The sequence below is a fragment of the Schistocerca gregaria genome, chromosome 11, assembly GCF_023897955.1.
Source record: "Schistocerca gregaria isolate iqSchGreg1 chromosome 11, iqSchGreg1.2, whole genome shotgun sequence".
NCBI lineage: Eukaryota > Metazoa > Arthropoda > Insecta > Orthoptera > Acrididae > Schistocerca > Schistocerca gregaria.
In genome coordinates, this window is record NC_064930.1 from 106,695,641 (window position 1) to 106,713,163 (window position 17,523).

Genomic DNA, 17,523 nt, shown 5'->3' on the forward strand with positions numbered 1-17,523 from the left:
TTATTTGGGCTCAATCGTTCCTTTTTTCCCCTTTAGTTAGCATAAGAACACCACTTCTCTTTGCCAGCAGCCAGTGGTGGATACAGAAAAATCTCAAAGAGGTGGCACTAAAGATCTTGAGATACGTTAAATTGTACCGTAATAAAAAAAAAAAAAAAAAAATCAAGTCAAATGCACAGTTTGACAAAGGTTTATTTATACTGATTATACACATATACAAGACAATGACTTCTTACAATACAAAAAAATTAGTATTTTGGTTCTCTTTCTTAAACGATGAACCCTATGTGCCTATTCTTCTTGGCAAAATGGTTAATTACATCATCAATAGGACAATAAATTTAAGGGGGCAGCACGGACAGCCCTGCAAAGGAGGAGGGGGTGCACATAACCCGTGCTCCCCATACGTATCTGCCACTGCCAGCAGCGATACAGAACAGGAATAATCAGTGTCGTTCATGAGCCACTCGATGACAAGAAAGCAGAGAGGAACATATGGCCACCCGCTGGTTTTTTGTGATTTTGGCTTAGAGCATGCAGTACACTTAGGCCCGATTTTTTAATCTGCCCCATTGCGTGCAAATATCACATGATGGTGTAATGACCACAGTTCACCACAACTGCCAGTTCTCCAGTACAGTGATGTGGATCACTCTGGATTAATGCATTAAATTATCTTCACCGAACCCTGAAGGCCTCTGTGAACATGGAGAGTCACTAATGTCAAAACAATCCTCCGCAAAGTGAGAAAACCATTTTCTTGCTGTGCTCTGTCCAATGACATTATCCCTGTACACGGCACAAACGTTTCTGGCTGCCTCTGCTGCTGTCTCCCTTCTACTGAACTCAAACAGAAGTATCTGTAAGAAATATTCTGCTTTCTCACTTGGTACTCCATTTTCTAGCATCCACAGCTTTACTCACTATCTCCAAATGACAATATGTAAAATCAAGTAGCAAACAGTGAACAAATAAAAAACTACAATCGATAAATAAACCCGTATCAACTAGCATACAAACATGCAAAACAAAAACACTATGAACTTATGCACCAATATTAAGGGTTTTCCTGAATCCACAGCTTTAACACAACAGTTGAGTTTGACCATATCAAATAATAAAATAATGGCTAAAGCTCTCACTTGATTGATAAAATTCTATGAAAAAGGAAATCTGAGTAAAATTACATCTTTTTTGTGTATGTTGATCAACAGGAAACAGTGAGCTGTTACAAGAAATGATAAACTATCCCATATGTTGTCAAAATTTCTGATAGCATTGCAAAACAGTTAAAAGTCGCTCCACTACAGAGCTGCATTTTGCAATACAAGTAAAACAGCTAAGGTACTATTCAAAAGCAGAGATGAAATGATACTTCGGCACAAAGCAGTTTGTATAAAGTCACTTGCAAGCCCTGTAGAAATGTATATGCCGAGAAATGCTGCAATTAGGTTTTCCTAACAGGAGAGAAGCTAAAGACTAAGATAGGGAGATTTAACCTTTGCAGAACACCTTCTAGCAGAAATCCACCCATATACTGCACAGTGTGACATTTTATTTGGGGGCGTTTCAGACTAGTCTCTCTGCTGAGAAATGGAATGGCAGCTGTGGGCATTGTTGTCATTCAATTCTGATGGTATTTGATGTATTTTGTTATAGTTTTCATTGTTTCTGTATCTTTATTGTGAAATATGTGTCTAAATAGTTCTTATCTACTTTGTGGTGGAAGTAAACTGTAAAGTACTAATTACATTAAAAAACCAACACAAATTTTTTAAAAAAGAAAACAAGACAAAATTGAAATAATTAGCCCATGAAGCAAAAGCCAAGCTGCTATAAGGCCCCTATTACATGGTACACCTATTGTATGAAAGTCTGCAGCAGAGCTCCAAGAGTACAAGTCTGGAAATGCCGACAGTTCCGTATGCCAGATTAAACTGTGCACCTAACGTATACAAGTCCGCCCCAGTGCCGAGAGCAAATATTCGGAACTGTAGACTCGTTTACATTGATCTCTTTCAACTGTAGGCTTGTTAACGTTGATCTCTTTCTAATGGTGCCGCTTACTCATTAAAAAACTTTTTAAGAGATATAGGTTAGTATTTATTATGCAATTATTGTTATCTTGAGCAGTTATAATGATCTTGTGCAGTTATCGTGAAATTACATTATCGCTATACTGAATTATGGACTAAAATGTTTGTTTTATGTTATGCTGGTACAAGCAAATGATTATCTACATTTATGTTTCACGCAATTATCTATGCAGCACTTGCCATGACAATGGCCACCACAGTTATTAGAATGACGACGAATGATTACATAATGCCAGGAGTGACAGTTTGGCTAGACCCTGGCTAGGAAGAAGGGGTGAAAGCACGACATATACCCCCTGTTAATGAAGAAGCTGAGGCTCGAACATCCACAGGAATTTAGGAACTTTCTCAGAATGGATGCATCTTGTTCTGAGAAGCTGCAATTGATTGTACATGATGGTATTCATGCAAGTGACAGAGTAATGATGGAAGATATTTCACAATAGTGTGACCACAAGGCTGAAAAATGTCTGTAGTCTTCAATTGATGGAGCCATCACAACTGCTCCAACATTTCTCTCAACACTATTCTTTCTGGCGTGCTGAACTAATTCGAAAGATACAATCAAATTAAACACAAGAGGTACTTTCACCAACAACAGTCATGTGTACACATATCAAAAGTAAATTATATACACATTTACATAAATTGTATAAACTCAGACTCCAACATTTGTGGCTATATTTTATTTTGGTACAGTGTATCTAGGCGACCATATAGACACCTTTCCTTACTCAGTGCCTCAGTAAGCATGCTTATACTTTCTTTGTTTCATTCCATTTCTACAGTAAGAAGCTATTATTAGATATACAGCTTTTCTTGATGACTAGAGAAAGAGGGAATTTTCATTTTTTTAAATCCAGTATTTACAAAAAAGTAGCTTACTGCAAAATGTGTAGGACATCTCAGGCAATAGCCAAAAGAGGCCTCAACAGGTCACATATTTCTTGTCTGCTGACAAGAAGTGAAAACATTCACACATCCCTTTCAAAATACCGCATCACGCAGTTGTGCGTATTCACCACTAAAAACCTAACATATTTATTCATTCAGTTTCCAAATTTAAATATTTGAAGTTTTTCCTTAAAATTAGTTTTGAATTTGAGGTTTCTCTACTGATATATATGTCTTAGGTTCTCAGAACTTTTAATAATACATAGCATTATTAAAGCCCTTTGAAATACAAATAAAAATTTCCACTCATTGGTGACTGCCAACAAGAGTATGGGCTGGATATGTTCTCCGAAGAATGTTTCAGCACTGAATTGAATCCTTTGCTTTTACATATAGATCATCAAAAATTTGCACATTTATCCTAAAATAGTGGAAAAAAGTATTGGTACCATTTCTAAAGTTCTCTAAAAGTATTAAGAATGCCTCAACATTGTCTCTCCTCACGCTGGTTGGATGAACCCATCACATCTTACTACTTCTTCTTGTCTTCAGGCATTTAAGAGAGAGCATACAGGTCATCCCTTTGCTTAATTGTTTGTCAAAATTTAGGAATATACGTACACTGTAAACATGTGACATACTGCAGCTGCAGCATTCCATCACGCAAGCTACTGCACCAGTTGTACGAATGTAGTGCTGATGCAAATAGCCCCCACTGGACAACCATGCACCCAGCACCATTAGCTTGCCAGCTCGATAAGTATGAAACAACCCTTATTGTTTTGAAATGCCGACAGGTGACCTCAGTGAAAATACTTGAAGCCAATGAACATACGACACTGAATGCCAGCTTAGTTTCAAATGACCAAGCAAAATTTTCTCTTCCACCTTTATTAAATTAGGTTTCAGTTATGTGAATGTTACATTACAATAGTAAAACCAACTTTACTTTTCATTTTTGTTAAATGTAACAATCTCCAGTAAAGTAATACCTTCCATTTTAAACAATCTGTATGTTCGTCACTAGTATCTCTGTAAGATGTACTTCAATTTTATCTGTGGTAGCGACAGTCAGTTGTAGCAACCTTTCGAATTTTAGCTTATTTGTGTCATATAGCTCTACTCTCCCTAATTCAGTTCAATACTTTTTAATTCATTATCAAGTGTACCCATCTAATATGCTGCATTCTTTTGTCCCACCACATTTCAAAAGAATCAACCCTCTTCTCAACTATACTGATTATAGTCTACTTGAATAAACCAACTGAAAGAAGCACAACATATAATAAAAAAAATGGCTCTGAGCACTATGGGACTTAACATCTATGGTCATCAGTCCCCTAGATATTAGAACTACTTAAACCTAACTAGCCTAAGGTCATCACACAACACCCAGTCATCTCGAGGCAGAGAAAATCCCAGACCCCACCGGGAATCAAACCCAGGAACCCGGGCATGGGAAGCGAGAAAGCTACCGCACGACCACGAGCTGCGGACAATGTAATAAAAAGTGCTTACAATGTAGCCCCTCAAGTCACAAAATTAAATACAATACAAAACTTACACAACCAGGAATAAAATTTGTAAATGAAATCACTTAAAAAACAACTAACACTGCATTTGCAACTAAAGCAGGAAAGTGAATGTCCTGCAGAACTTCCAGATAACTTACAGAGGATACTACGAACTTAAATTAGAACAAAGACTAATCAGAACATGCACAACAAAAAATACCTAGAAAAGGGTTTTTGAGACTAGATTCTACAATGAAGTGGAACTAGTCATGAGCACAATCAGGAGAAAACACAATTTGTTTCTTTGGGCATCCAATAAAAGGAAGAGGAAAGAGGAGTCTGGACAAAAAGAGAGGAATTCTGGAACAGTAAGAGCAACATGAAAAGGATTATGGAAATAGTGGAAATTATAAGGCAACTGCAAATACACATACAATACAAATCACGACAGAAGACTTATAAAAACAGAACAGTTAAAAATTAAGAAACTCAAAGGCACAGATTACAAACTGATACCAACAAACAAGCAATGGGAAAGGTCATTTCCAAGAAGTAGTACTCAGCCAACAAGGCACTAAGAAACTCTTTTTATAAAATTGACTTAAGTGGTCCATGAAAGTCACTGCAAGAGGTACTAGTATTATGATACAGTAAACAGTATTCCCTGTGCATTTCTTGTTCTCTGGAACTTTTGGAGCTGGCTGCACTTTTCTCCAGCAGGGCAGTGACTCACTTATTTTACGTTCAACAACACCCAAGTATTACCTGTCAAACACTCCAGTTTGTGAGTAGAATGTCATAATTTGGGTTTCACATGGAATGGTTGCACCACAAATTATTTAAATAGTTGCAGGTGTGATCAAAAATTAATGAGAATTTTTGCTTTTCTTAAAGAATCTACATTTATTCATCAACATCCCCCTCAGATATAACACACTTGTGCCAGCACTTTTTTCAATCTTGGAAGCACTTCTGGATCTCACTTTTTGTAAAAATAGAATCTTCAATGATTTTGGTGGCAAAACAACATCTTTTCACAGTTCTCTACAGTCTTGGGAATAGAAAGAAGTTGCAGAGGGGCCATGTCCGGTGAATATGGAGGCTGAGGCAACATAGCAGTCTTACCCTTTCACCAAAAAATCATTAACAAGTATTGAGGTGTGAGCAGAATCACCACCACCACCACCACCACCACCACCACCACCACCCAATATCCACCACTGCTTTTGCCACAACTCCAGTCATTTCCTTCAGATAGCTTTATGCAAATAATGCATAACTTCCATGTAGTATTCCTTATTGACTACAACCATAACGCAGGAATTCATGATGCACATATCATTGTTATCAGTAAAAACAGTGAGAAGAACCTTCACACGTGTTTTACCTTTTCGAACTTCTTTTGGTCTTAGCTCTTCAAGCAGTTACCACTGGTTCTCAGCTTCGACATCATACCCATATAACCATGTTTTGTCACCCTCTTAACCTTCTTTAGAAATTCTGGATCATTGTCAACTTAATTCGCCAATTCCTCAGCGATGTCTCAGAATGTCATCTTTGGTTGAAGTTCAACTTTGGAACTAACTTTGCTGTCATACATTTCATGCACAAAAGATCTGAAAAAAGTGAATGGTATGAAGGTAATAGTGAGCAACAATAAGGTTTATTTGTGGAAGGTGCATGTGATTATGCATGAAACCATTGTTGTCAGTCAGTAGTTTCCACTGACAGAATATACACCCATCAAAAAAAGTTTTGCACCACCCCGATTCCCAGAACTCGGGAAGACAGATGTCGATTGTGGATATTGTATCACAGACACAGTCCCTTTCACTGTTCAGAGATGTCACTAAAACTACCCAAAGATGTAAACAACCATGCATGAGCAGCGCCTATTAGACGAAGGGCGTCCAACAGCCGATCAGTTCCAGTCATTCCACCCAGGAAGGACGTACACGGCTCGTGGTTCAATCACATCCGCATTGTTACTTTGTGCCAGGAAGGGCTCTCAACAAAAAAAGTGTTCAGGCATCTCAGAGTGAAGCTAAACAACGTTGTTCGGACATGGAGGAGATACAGAGAGACAGGAACTGTCGATGACATGCCTCACTCAGGCCGCCCAAGGGCTACTACTGCAGTGGATGACCACTACCTACAGATTATGGCTCAGAGGAATTCTGAAAGCAATGCCATATTGAATAATGCTTCTCGTGCCATCACAGGATGTTGTGCGCAATAGGCTGCATGATGCGCAACTTCACTGCCGACGTCCATGGCGAGGTCCATCTTAGCAACTTCAACACCATGCAGCGAAGCATAGATGGCCCCAACAACATGCCGAATGGACCACTCAGAATTGGCAACATGTTCCCTTCACTGATAAGTGTTGCGTATGCCTTCAACCAGACGACCATCGGAGATGCGTTTGGAGGCAACCCGGTCAGGCTGAACGCCTTACACACACTTCAGCAAGTGCAGGAAAGTGGAGGTTCCTTGCTGTTTGGGGGCGGCATAATGCAGGGCCAACATATGCCGTGGTGGTCAGGGAAAGTGCCGTAACGGCTGTACAATACGTGAATGCCATCCTCCGACCGATAGTGCAACCATATCGGCAGCGTATTGGCGAGGCATTTGTCTTTATAGATGACAATTCGCACCCCCATCATGCGCATCTTGTGAATGACCTCCTTCGGGATAACGATATTGCTCGACTAGAGTGGCCAGCATATTCTCCAGACACGAACCCTATCGAACATGCCTGGGATAGATTGAAAAGAGCTGTTTATGGATGACGCAACCCGTCAACCACTCTGAGGGATCTACGACGTATCGCCGTTGAGGAGTGGGACAATCTGGACCAACAGTGCCTTGATGAACTTGTGGATAGTATGCCATGATGAATACAGGCAGGCATCAATGCCAGAGGACGTGCTACTGGGTATTAGAGGTACTGGTGTGTACAGTAATCTGGACCCCACCTCTGAAGGTCTTGCTGTATGGTGGTTCAACATGCAATGTGTGGTTTCCATGAGTAATTAAAAGGGCAGAAATTGTGTTTATGTTGATCTCTATTCCAATTTTCTCTACACGTTCCGGAACTCGCAGAACCGAGGTGATGCAAAACTTTTTTTTGATGTGTGTATTACTGTCTGAACAGTTATCAAAAGATGACTATGGACAATCATAACCTGAAAGATTAATTTGGAAAAGCAATGCAGCAACAACAAACTTGAGTGTGAAAGTGGAATATATTTAACTATTAATTATGGCATGGTTGGGTCTAGGTGACCCACAATAAGTCAACATAAAAAATAAAATCATCTTTACTGCTATTCTTTCAAAGCAACATTTGGGAAATTTTAATATTCGCAAAATACAGAGACTTTTTATAAGAGGCAACACAGTCTGTTTCATTTAGTAACACAGTGTGTTCAGTCTGTAAACTATACTGAGCAGTTCCAGGAACGCCCGTACCTATCGATTTCAAAGAAGGCTTACTGTGAGTGCTGCGTGACTGGTGTTATCTGTGGCTACAGAGGAATTCTAAGCACCGTTGGCTGGTATGTTGTCTAAGCAAGCAATCTGCTGCAGGTGACGAAGTGACTATCTGATGGAGTGGGTCAGCTAGCTGCCAATCTACGTACTGTAGTCACGGAGACGCGACCGCCAAGCGTTGAGGCCAGTACTGAGCTACAGATGAGTACAGGCTATCTGTTTTCTGCTACCGTGTATGGAGTACGATGCCCTGTTGGATGCTGTGGCTGTCACATTCTGATAAGGATGGGTGTGGAAGTGACAGGATTTTGCTAAGCGAGATTCTCAGCTGGGCTTGCAAGAGAATAAAAGCCATCGCGCCAGTGATTATCGGAGCTGAAGTTGTCATCAGCCTGCCATGCTTACCACGCCTTCTGTTCTGATAGAGGCTATTTAGTCTGTTTTCCTCTTTACTGCTGTAGGACAGTTTGGCAGACACTTCATCAGTCAGTATATGAGTGACATTGTCTGCCAGAAATTGTGGTTGGTCAACGTACGAGAAATGCTGCTTTAAACTGTCATTGCACTTTTTGGTGGCACTGTCCTTTTTACCTGGGGAATCCCAAAAGTAAGGACTCCTATTTTTATATATGTACACAGACTTGTTTATTTCTACAATGGTTTACATCAGTTTACGGCTTGAACGTTTAGCTATTTTTTTGACATAATCACCATTTCTGTTGATGCATTTTTGTAGATGCTGTGGCAGTTTTTGTATGCCCACGTCATGCCAGCTCGCCGTCATCCTGTTCAGAAAGTTATGAACTGGTGCGATTGTTGCTTGGTCTTAGGTGTTAAATGGTATGCCCAGGTTTCGTCAACCGTGACAGTTGAGTCCAGAAAGTTGTCCTGTTCGGCTTCAAGGCAGCGAAGAAATACGCAGGAAGAATCACCTCCTTGCCACAAGTGGTCCTCAGTCAGCATGCATGGGACCCATCTTGGCACATCTTCCGGTACTTCAATGTTTCTGTTAAAATTCTGTGAGCGGTGCTTCGGGAAACCTCAGGAACCAAATGTGCAGAGATCATCCAGGGTGATCTGCTGATCTTCACATTTGCTTTGCTCAACCTTCAACACTGTCTCCTCAGAAATTGACAGTCTCCCACTCCTTTGTTCATCGTGAATTTCGGTCCGACCAGTTGCAAACACTCTACACCACCTACGAACATTTTTGACATCCCTGCACGACTCACCATACACGTCCATCTATCGCCAATGGATTTCAAACGGTGCAGAGCCCTCGGCGTTAAAAAATGGAATAAATGCACGCAATTCGCACTTGGCGGTAACATCCAAAGGGAGCTCCATTCTTAATGGCTGCCAAGCCAAGACAGCACCTCAGTGCGGCGTGTGCTGTTTACACACAGTGCGTGAAGCACTCTTCGTAACAGTGTGACCAACTGCCACACAGAGTTCTGTACTTATAAAAAAATATGAGACCTTAGTTTTGGAATTACCTTCGTAGTTGCCTCTTCTATTATGTTTGTGACATTGGTTGAGCTGGTTTAACGCTGCCTCCTAGCAAGCATGAGCTTGCACTTAGGTAAAGTATATCTGTTGGTCTAATTGTCTCTAGCATAAGTGAAGGGCTCATTATTGATACCAAGGTTGCTCCTCATTCATATTCTATTTAAAATTATTATTAAGCTTTGCTTTTATTATTTATTAAATATGTTGTAGCTGTGTTGCTTGTAAGTGGTGTAAAATAATGGAATGTCTGATTGAAAGTTTAATCTGTGAAGGTTGGCAGCATGCAATTGCTATTAAGTATTTACTGCACTGGAATTGAGGTTCTATAATAGATGGTGGAATATAAGTGAGAGCTATTGATGTAAGGTTGCCAACATTTAGCTTTGTTAAAGTTTAGTGTGTTAGTTCTGTTATGACTATGTTAAGGGTTCAGTACACAGGGTGATTCTGTGACGATCTTACAAACTTTCACGGATGATGAGGTAAGGAACCCTGGTCCGGAAATGACCGAGTTGAAAGTTAAAAGTGAAAATTGTTCTGATACGTCTGACAGTGGAGCTCTTCCACTGCAAGCTCTACCTACTCCCAAACCATAGCTTGGGAGTAGGTAGTATGGACCAAAACAAGAAAAAAGTCCAGTAAGCATGGGCTCTACTGTGTCTACAAGCACTTGTTCACTTTTGCTACTGCGAAAACACATCTCTTCTACTAATCTAGTGTTCATAGCTTTTAAGGCACACATTTTGGAACCCGTGTTTGCTACACATTTTATTTCTTGTTTTGGTTCACACTACCTCCTCCTAAAATATGGAAAGTGAAGAGCTCGTAATAGAAGAGGTCCACTATCAGAGTACCAGAATGATTGCTCCGTTATTTGTGGGCCAGTGACCACCCCCCCCCCCCCCTCCCCCCACTTCAAACTGATACATTTACCCCTATCTATCATCCCTGAAAGTTTGTAGCATCATCTCAGAATCATCCTGTATGTGAATCCAATTGATATATGTTTATTATGTGCATTTTTAGAGCTGCACTTCAAACAGTGGTTTTAAAAGAAACTGAGAGTTAACTTGTAAAAGTCTTTAGAGGTCTACAAGGAGCAAACTTTGTTTTGAACATCGAGGTAATGACCTATTGTTATGCCCTACTGATGCCAGTACTGTCAGAGTGCCATTTTGTCAGTGTGCTGTTTTCTTTCACTTGGCTTACAAAATTCAATGCCAGATGTAGCTAGCAAGTGCAGTATTGGGGCTCAACATTTCAATTTGTGTGTACATTGGCAGTTATCAACTTTTAAGCATTGTTGCAGTGAAATATTGATGATGCGTAGCTCAACTACTGCATTGTTCCTTTGTTGACATCATGCTTAAAAATACTTGTTTACATTCTGTTATATCATCTGACATTTTTGTGCAGTATTGTTATTTCATGTTGTTTTTGTGCTATTTTTGTTTCTCCTGATGTTTGCTGTTTGTTTATTTCATTCATTTTTGCATTTTTTTAATAAAAATGTGTCCAATAATAAAATTTGGGAGTTATTGAAAAATACTTGTGATATGGAGTATTTTAGAGAAAGCAGCAGAGGCTCAGAAAGCGATTTTCATGCTGGTATATTTGATGGAAAGTGGACAGGATGGAAAATACACAGTACACTGAAATGATTGCACCTGAAACACTACAGCCGCTGCCACATCCATTACAGGAGGTGTCTGGACCACAGCATGTGACACCAGTGGAATTTTCCACAACTGAATATTTCAATTTATTTTTCACTACAGCATTACTTCAAGTAATTGTCACTGAAAGAAATCACTCGGCTACGCAATTTGCATCCAAACACACTGTTATTTTATCCTGCTCACATAAAAAATGGAAGAATGTCACAATAGGCGACATAAGAGGTTTTATAGCATACTTACTGAATATGGGACTCAACAAAAGGCCCATATTCTTTACAGAGAGGAGCACAAAACTATCTAAGGTACTTCCATCGTTTGGCAAAATGTATTCTGCTAGAAAACATGAGAGGTAGGTGATACAGAACTGCATAGATCGGTCAGACTGTAATGTTGTGTACAATTATTATAATTTTTACCATAAAATAGGGTGAGTAGAAACAATGAGGTGAACAGCAGCAAAATTTCCCAAAAAGTTCTATGCTACTGTGTTGGAAGACAAATGGCAATATCATCAAAAGATCTATTTGTCTAGGCTGGTAGTGAATCAAACAGGGAAGTTATGAATTTTAAAGTTGACAACACTGTCAGTCAATGTCTTGTTCACTCTATGATGATCACCGGATGTGGTGCTGAATTTGCTTACTTTGAACTTTATTTGAAAGCAACAGTCTAAGTTGTGTTGTTTGAATTTAGGCGCACAGTAAGCTAATTTGCAGTCCTGTTTCATTAACCAAAAGTTCAGTTTTAAAGTATACTTTGATATGATTTGTGTTTAAGATAATTGAAAATGTGGGGGCTGAGTTTTTGAACGTTGTGGGGTGAACAGAAATGGCAATTGGAAGTGTTTCTTCCGAACAGGACGTAGAATTTGATGGAAATGAAGATACAACTGGCACCGGTCTCAATCCAGGAGATCAGTCAGTGATTAATACTGAAAAGACAAGGCAAATAACACACATTTATTTTTGGAAATGAGGAATCACTTTAGAGTGAAGGATATGATGTTTGAAATCTTTTTATAATTTCAAACACATCATTTTTAAACTTTATGTCAGTTACTTAATGTCCAAAACAATGTTAGAAAATAACAATCTTTATTTGGGAAACAGTACAAAAAACAAAATGTATGCAACATTTTTAGTTTTTGTTAAGGAATGGAACTATTTTGAACTAGATAAATTTTGTTTCTTGTTCGTCTACATCCAAAACATATTTCAATCCAAAATAGACTTTGACATGTCCCTGTTCACCCCAAGGATTAATAAATAGAAAAAATAATAAGATTACCACTGCTATTATTTCTATTCATTCCTGTCTGTGAAGTGAATGGAAATACAAAGTTTTTAACTGTTTATATTACGCATGATCTCAGCCCCAATTTTTATTATATGTTCAGAGTTAGGCCCAGACATGTGAGTCCATGTAATTTAAATTTTCGTATTTCTTGTTAATATCATCAGTTGTTTTTTTCTTTTGAAGCTGAAAACTTTTTCTATTCACTCCATTGTATGATAAATCTGTAAATAATGTTAAAAATTTAATTTTTCTTATGCAAGTTTACTTAGAAATTTTGCTTAGATTTTATGGACATTTGTGTGCTTTCTTTAAATAAAGGGTACTTACTGTTAATTATATGGAAACAAAATCGAATTCATATTAACTTTTTATTTTGTCACTAAAAAATGAAATGTTCGTATGGCTTTTATTGGCCGGGATATACCCTTCGGGGTTCGGCTGCCATATTGCAAGTCTTTTTACTTGACGCCACTTTGGCGACTTGTGTCCATGATGGTGAAAATATTATAATAAAAAATTTAAAGTGAAGTAGTATGGTAATCTGTGTGTACTATAACAAACTACATACTTTTGGGGGTAAGTGGTATTTTTTTATATTTTCACATTGAATGCAGCACGATATATCGCAATTTAAATAGAACACTTCATGACAGTGTAAAAACTGTATGACATTTTTAGTATTTGCCGTTCACAATGGCTGACTGCAAACGGATTAAACTGTGCTACGATTGACAATTGTGAAATTGCTCTTACCATGCAGCATAATATGGTGATTGTGTATTTATTGGTAAATAATGTCTATGTTTACTGAAACCACAAGCACGCTCTACTACATAAAGCCACGCTCCCTACTACAGTACGCGTGTTGTTGTTGTTGTTGTTGTTGTTGTTGTTGTTGTTGTGGTCTTCAGTCCTGAGACTGGTTTGATGCAGCTCTCCATGCTACTCTATCCTGTGCAAGCTTCATCATCTCCCAGAACCCACTGCAACCCACATCCTTCTGAATCTGCTTAGTGTATTCATCTCTTTACGCTTTACTTGCCATTGCCAGTCTACATTTTATATCCTCTCTACTTCGACCATCATCAGTCAACTTCTTTACTACTTTAAGTGTCTCATTTCCTAATCTGATTCCCTCAGCATCGCCCAACTTAGTTCGACTACATTCCATTATCCTCGTTTTGCTTATGTTCATCTTATATCCTCCTTTCAAGACACAGTACGCGTATCATCACCATTTCTGATAGATGCAGAACTAAAATGTAGAGGTAGGGGGGTCATACCGATAAGTATCAGATAGACTCGCCTATGACTTGACGTCAGCTGGCTATGTCCATCGGCAGAGCAGATCCATTGCTCTTACCCCGTGGGCGGCTACCGTGCAGAGCGACGGCCGAATTGCCTGCCTCGCCGGGCGGCCGGTGGCCGAGGCGTCGGTTTACTGGCTGCCCCAGGTTTCGGACCCACTGCAGTGGCAGGGCCATCCTTGCTGCTGCTGTAAAAGACAGGCCACTAAAGTCAGAGCAGAGCACAAATAAAAACAACACAGAATAGGACGTTCACGTAAGACTGGTTGTAGGGAAGGCAAATGGCAGACTGTAGCCCTGTGTGAGAGTTCAGGAGACTGCATGGTGCCTGTAAAGCATGATATACACATATTGCACATGACACTCATTCTTGAGCATTGCTCAAATTTTTGCATCCCACACCAGTCCGCCTGCCCGCCCGCCCGTCTCTCTCTCTCTCTCTCTCTCTCTCTCTCTCTCTCTCTCTCTCTCTCTCTCTCTCTGTGTGTGTGTGTGTGTGTGTGTGTGTGTGTGTGTGTGTGTGTGTGTGTGTGTGTGAGAGAGAGAGAACGCGCGCGTGCGCGCACACGGTATTTGCCCCTTGCCATAAGCCATCCACCACACTGGTAGTCACAAAATTTGGAACACCATGAACTTCAACAAAAGACTTTTAAATAAATAATTCCTTTTCTTAGTTGGGAGAATTTTGCACAGAGCACAACTTAATCATAGCTAACACTTGGTTCAAGAATCATGAAAGAAGGTTGTATACATGGAAGAACCCTGGAGATACTAAAAGGCATCAGATAGATTATATAATGGTAAGACAGAGATTTAGGAACCAGGTTTTAAATTGTAAGACATTTCCAGGGGCAGATGTGGACTCTGATCACAATCTATTGGTTATGACTGTAGATTAAAACTGTAGAAACTGCAAAAAGGTGGAAATTTATGGAGATGGGAGCTGGATAAACTGACTAAACCAGAGGTTGTACAGAGTTTCAGGGAGAGCATAAGGGATAAATTGACACGAATGGGAGAAAGAAATACAGTAGAAGAAGAATGGATAGCTTTTAGGGATGAAGTAGTGAAGGCAGCAAAGCATCGAGTAGGTAAGAAGACGAGGCCTTGGGTAACAGAAGAAATATTGAATTTAATTGATGAAAGGAGAAAACATAAAATTGCAGCAAATGAAGCAGGCAAAAAGGAATACAAACGTCTCAAAAATGAGATCGACAGGAAATGCAAAATGGCTAAGCAGGGATGGCTAGAGGACAAATGTAAGGATGTAGAGGCTTATCTTACTAGGGTAAGATAGATACTGCCTACAGGAAAATTAAAGAGACCTTTGGAGATGTTAACCAAAGAAGGGAAAGCAGAAAGGTGGAAGGAGTATATAGAGGGTGTATACAAGGGCGATGTACTTGAGGACAATATTATGGAAATGGAAGAGGATGTAGATGAAGATTAAATGGAAGATACGATACTGCGTGAAGAATTTGACAGAGCACTGAAAGACCTGAGTCAAAACAAGGCCCCCGGAGTGGACAACGTTCCAGTGGAACTACTGACGGCCTTGGGAGAGCCAGTCCTGACAAAACTCTACCATCTGGTGAGCAAGACGTATGAAACAGATGAAATACCCTCAGATTTCAAGAAGAATATAATTATTCCAATCCCAAAGAAAGCAGGTGTTGACAGATGTGAAAATTACCGAACAATCAGTTTAATAAGCCACAGCTGCAAAATACTAACAAGAATTCTTTACAGACAAATGAAAAAACTAGTAGAAGCCGACCACGGGGAAGATCAGTTTGAATTCCGTAGAAATACTGGAACACGTGAGGCAATACTGACCTTACGACTTATCTAAGAAGAAAGATTAAGGAAAGGCAAATCTACATTTCTAGCATTTGTAGACTTAGAGAAAGCTTTTGACAATGTTGACTGGAATACTCTCTTTCAAATTCTAAAGGTGGCAGGGGTAAAATACAGGAAGCGAAAGGCTGTTTACAATTTGTACAGAAACCAGATGGCAGTTATAAGAGTCGAGGGGCATGAAAGGGAGGCAGTGGTTGGGAAGGGAGTGAGACAGGGTTGTAGCCTCTCCCTGATGTTATTCAATCTGTATATTGAGCAAGCAGTAAAGGAAACAAAAGAAAATTTCGGAGTAGGTATTAAAGTCCATGGAGAAGAAATAAAAACATTGAGGTTATAATTCTGTCAGAGACAGCAAAGGACTTGGAAGAGCAGTTGAATGGAATGGACAGTGTCTTGAAAGGAGGATATAAGATGAACATCAACAAAAGCAAAACGAGGATAATGGAATGTAGTCGAATTAAGTGGGGTGATGCTGAGGGAATTAGATTAGGAAATGAGATGCTTAAAGTAGTAAAGGAGTTTTTCTATTTTGGGAGCAAAATGACTGATGATGGTCGAAGTAGAGATGATATAAAATGTAAACTGGCAATGGCAAGGAAAGTGTCTCTGAAGAAGAGAAATTTGCTAACATCGAGTACTGATTTAAGTGTGAGGAAGCCATTTCTGAAAGTATTTGTATGGAATGTAGCCATGTATGGAAGTGAAACATGGATGATAAATAGTTTGGAAAAGAAGAGAATAGAAGCTTTCGAAATGTGGTGCTACAGAAGAATGCTGAAGATCAGATGGGTAGATCATATAACTAATGAGGAAGTACTGAGTAGGATTGGGGAGAAGAGAAGTTTGTGGCACAACTTGACCAGAAGAAGGGATCGGTTGGTAGGAAATGTTCTGAGGCATCAAGGGATCACCAATTTAGTATTGGAGGGCACCGTGGAGGGTAAAAATCGTAGAGGGAGATCAAGAGATGAATACACTAAGCAGATTCAGAAGGATGTAGGTTGCAGTAGGTACTGGGAGATGAAGAAGCTTGCACAGGATAGAGTAGCATGGAGAGCTGCATCAAACCAGTCTCAGGACTGAGGACCGTAACAACAACCGTTGGGAGTTTTTGTGTCACAAAATGGAAGCTCTGTGGAGTAAATAAGTAGCAGAACATCTGTGTGTAAAAAGAACAATGGCAAGGCCAGGACGGAAAAATAACAATACGGAAAGGGTAGATTGATACTGCACAGAGGAGGCACTGAGTCGCAATCAGGCACAGAGAAAAGAAAGGGCTGCTCTGTGTGGTGAGTAGCAATCCATATTGCTTATTGTTGTGGTATAAAAAAGAACTTTAGAAAAGGTGAGGGGTTAAGTCAATAAAACCTGCCAGTACAGGACACCAGTTTTGACCAGTGGCATAATAATATGTGCTCAAACAGGAAGAGAACATAACACTGACAATACTGGTATTGCATCCAGAGTATTTTTGGAAAGTAGGTAGTTGTGACATGATAATCTCTGGTATAGCCCGAGATCTAGCTCAGGTCGGAAGGTGACAGTTCGGTTATGAGTTGGCACGGCAGTATCGAAACTTCAATTAACCCGAGGTTTCGGAACTGAGAATGTTACGCCACTAGATGTCAAATGTGTGACATTTTTAGCACAACATGTCTCAGGACTATGCCATTATCAAATGCTACAAAACAAGGAAACCAGTCAAATACTGCAATACTACATGTACTAACAACCATATAAAAAATCATTCTCCCTTCCTGCTACAGCCTCCTCCTTACCCCCCACCCAGTCGCCACTTCCATCACGCACTGGTGCTGCTGTTCGCAGTGTGGTTTCAGTTCTCTGAGACTGTGTGTGTGTGTGTGTGTGTGTG

At 39.7% G+C, this 17,523-nt stretch overlaps 1 protein-coding gene across 6 annotated transcripts in view; it reads right to left on the bottom strand.

Annotated features, from left to right (window-relative positions):
• The window catches only part of LOC126295364 (uncharacterized), a 44,842-nt gene that overhangs the window by 4,393 nt on the left and 22,926 nt on the right, over window positions 1-17,523 (bottom strand). For 2 of the 6 annotated variants that reach the window (XR_007552469.1, XM_049987843.1), the window contains exon 2: window positions 13,847-13,978. The exons of 1 other annotated variant lie outside the window; for it this stretch is intronic. Coding sequence is in view for 1 of the 5 variants with exons in the window: in XM_049987843.1 (XP_049843800.1) it covers window positions 13,858-13,978 (121 nt within the window). In the remaining 4 variants the exon portion in view is untranslated. Of the gene's footprint in view, window positions 1-5,891; window positions 6,121-13,766; window positions 13,979-17,523 lie in introns of all 6 variants that reach the window. 3 more of the 6 variants (XR_007552468.1, XR_007552466.1, XR_007552467.1) reach the window with 3 other exon arrangements.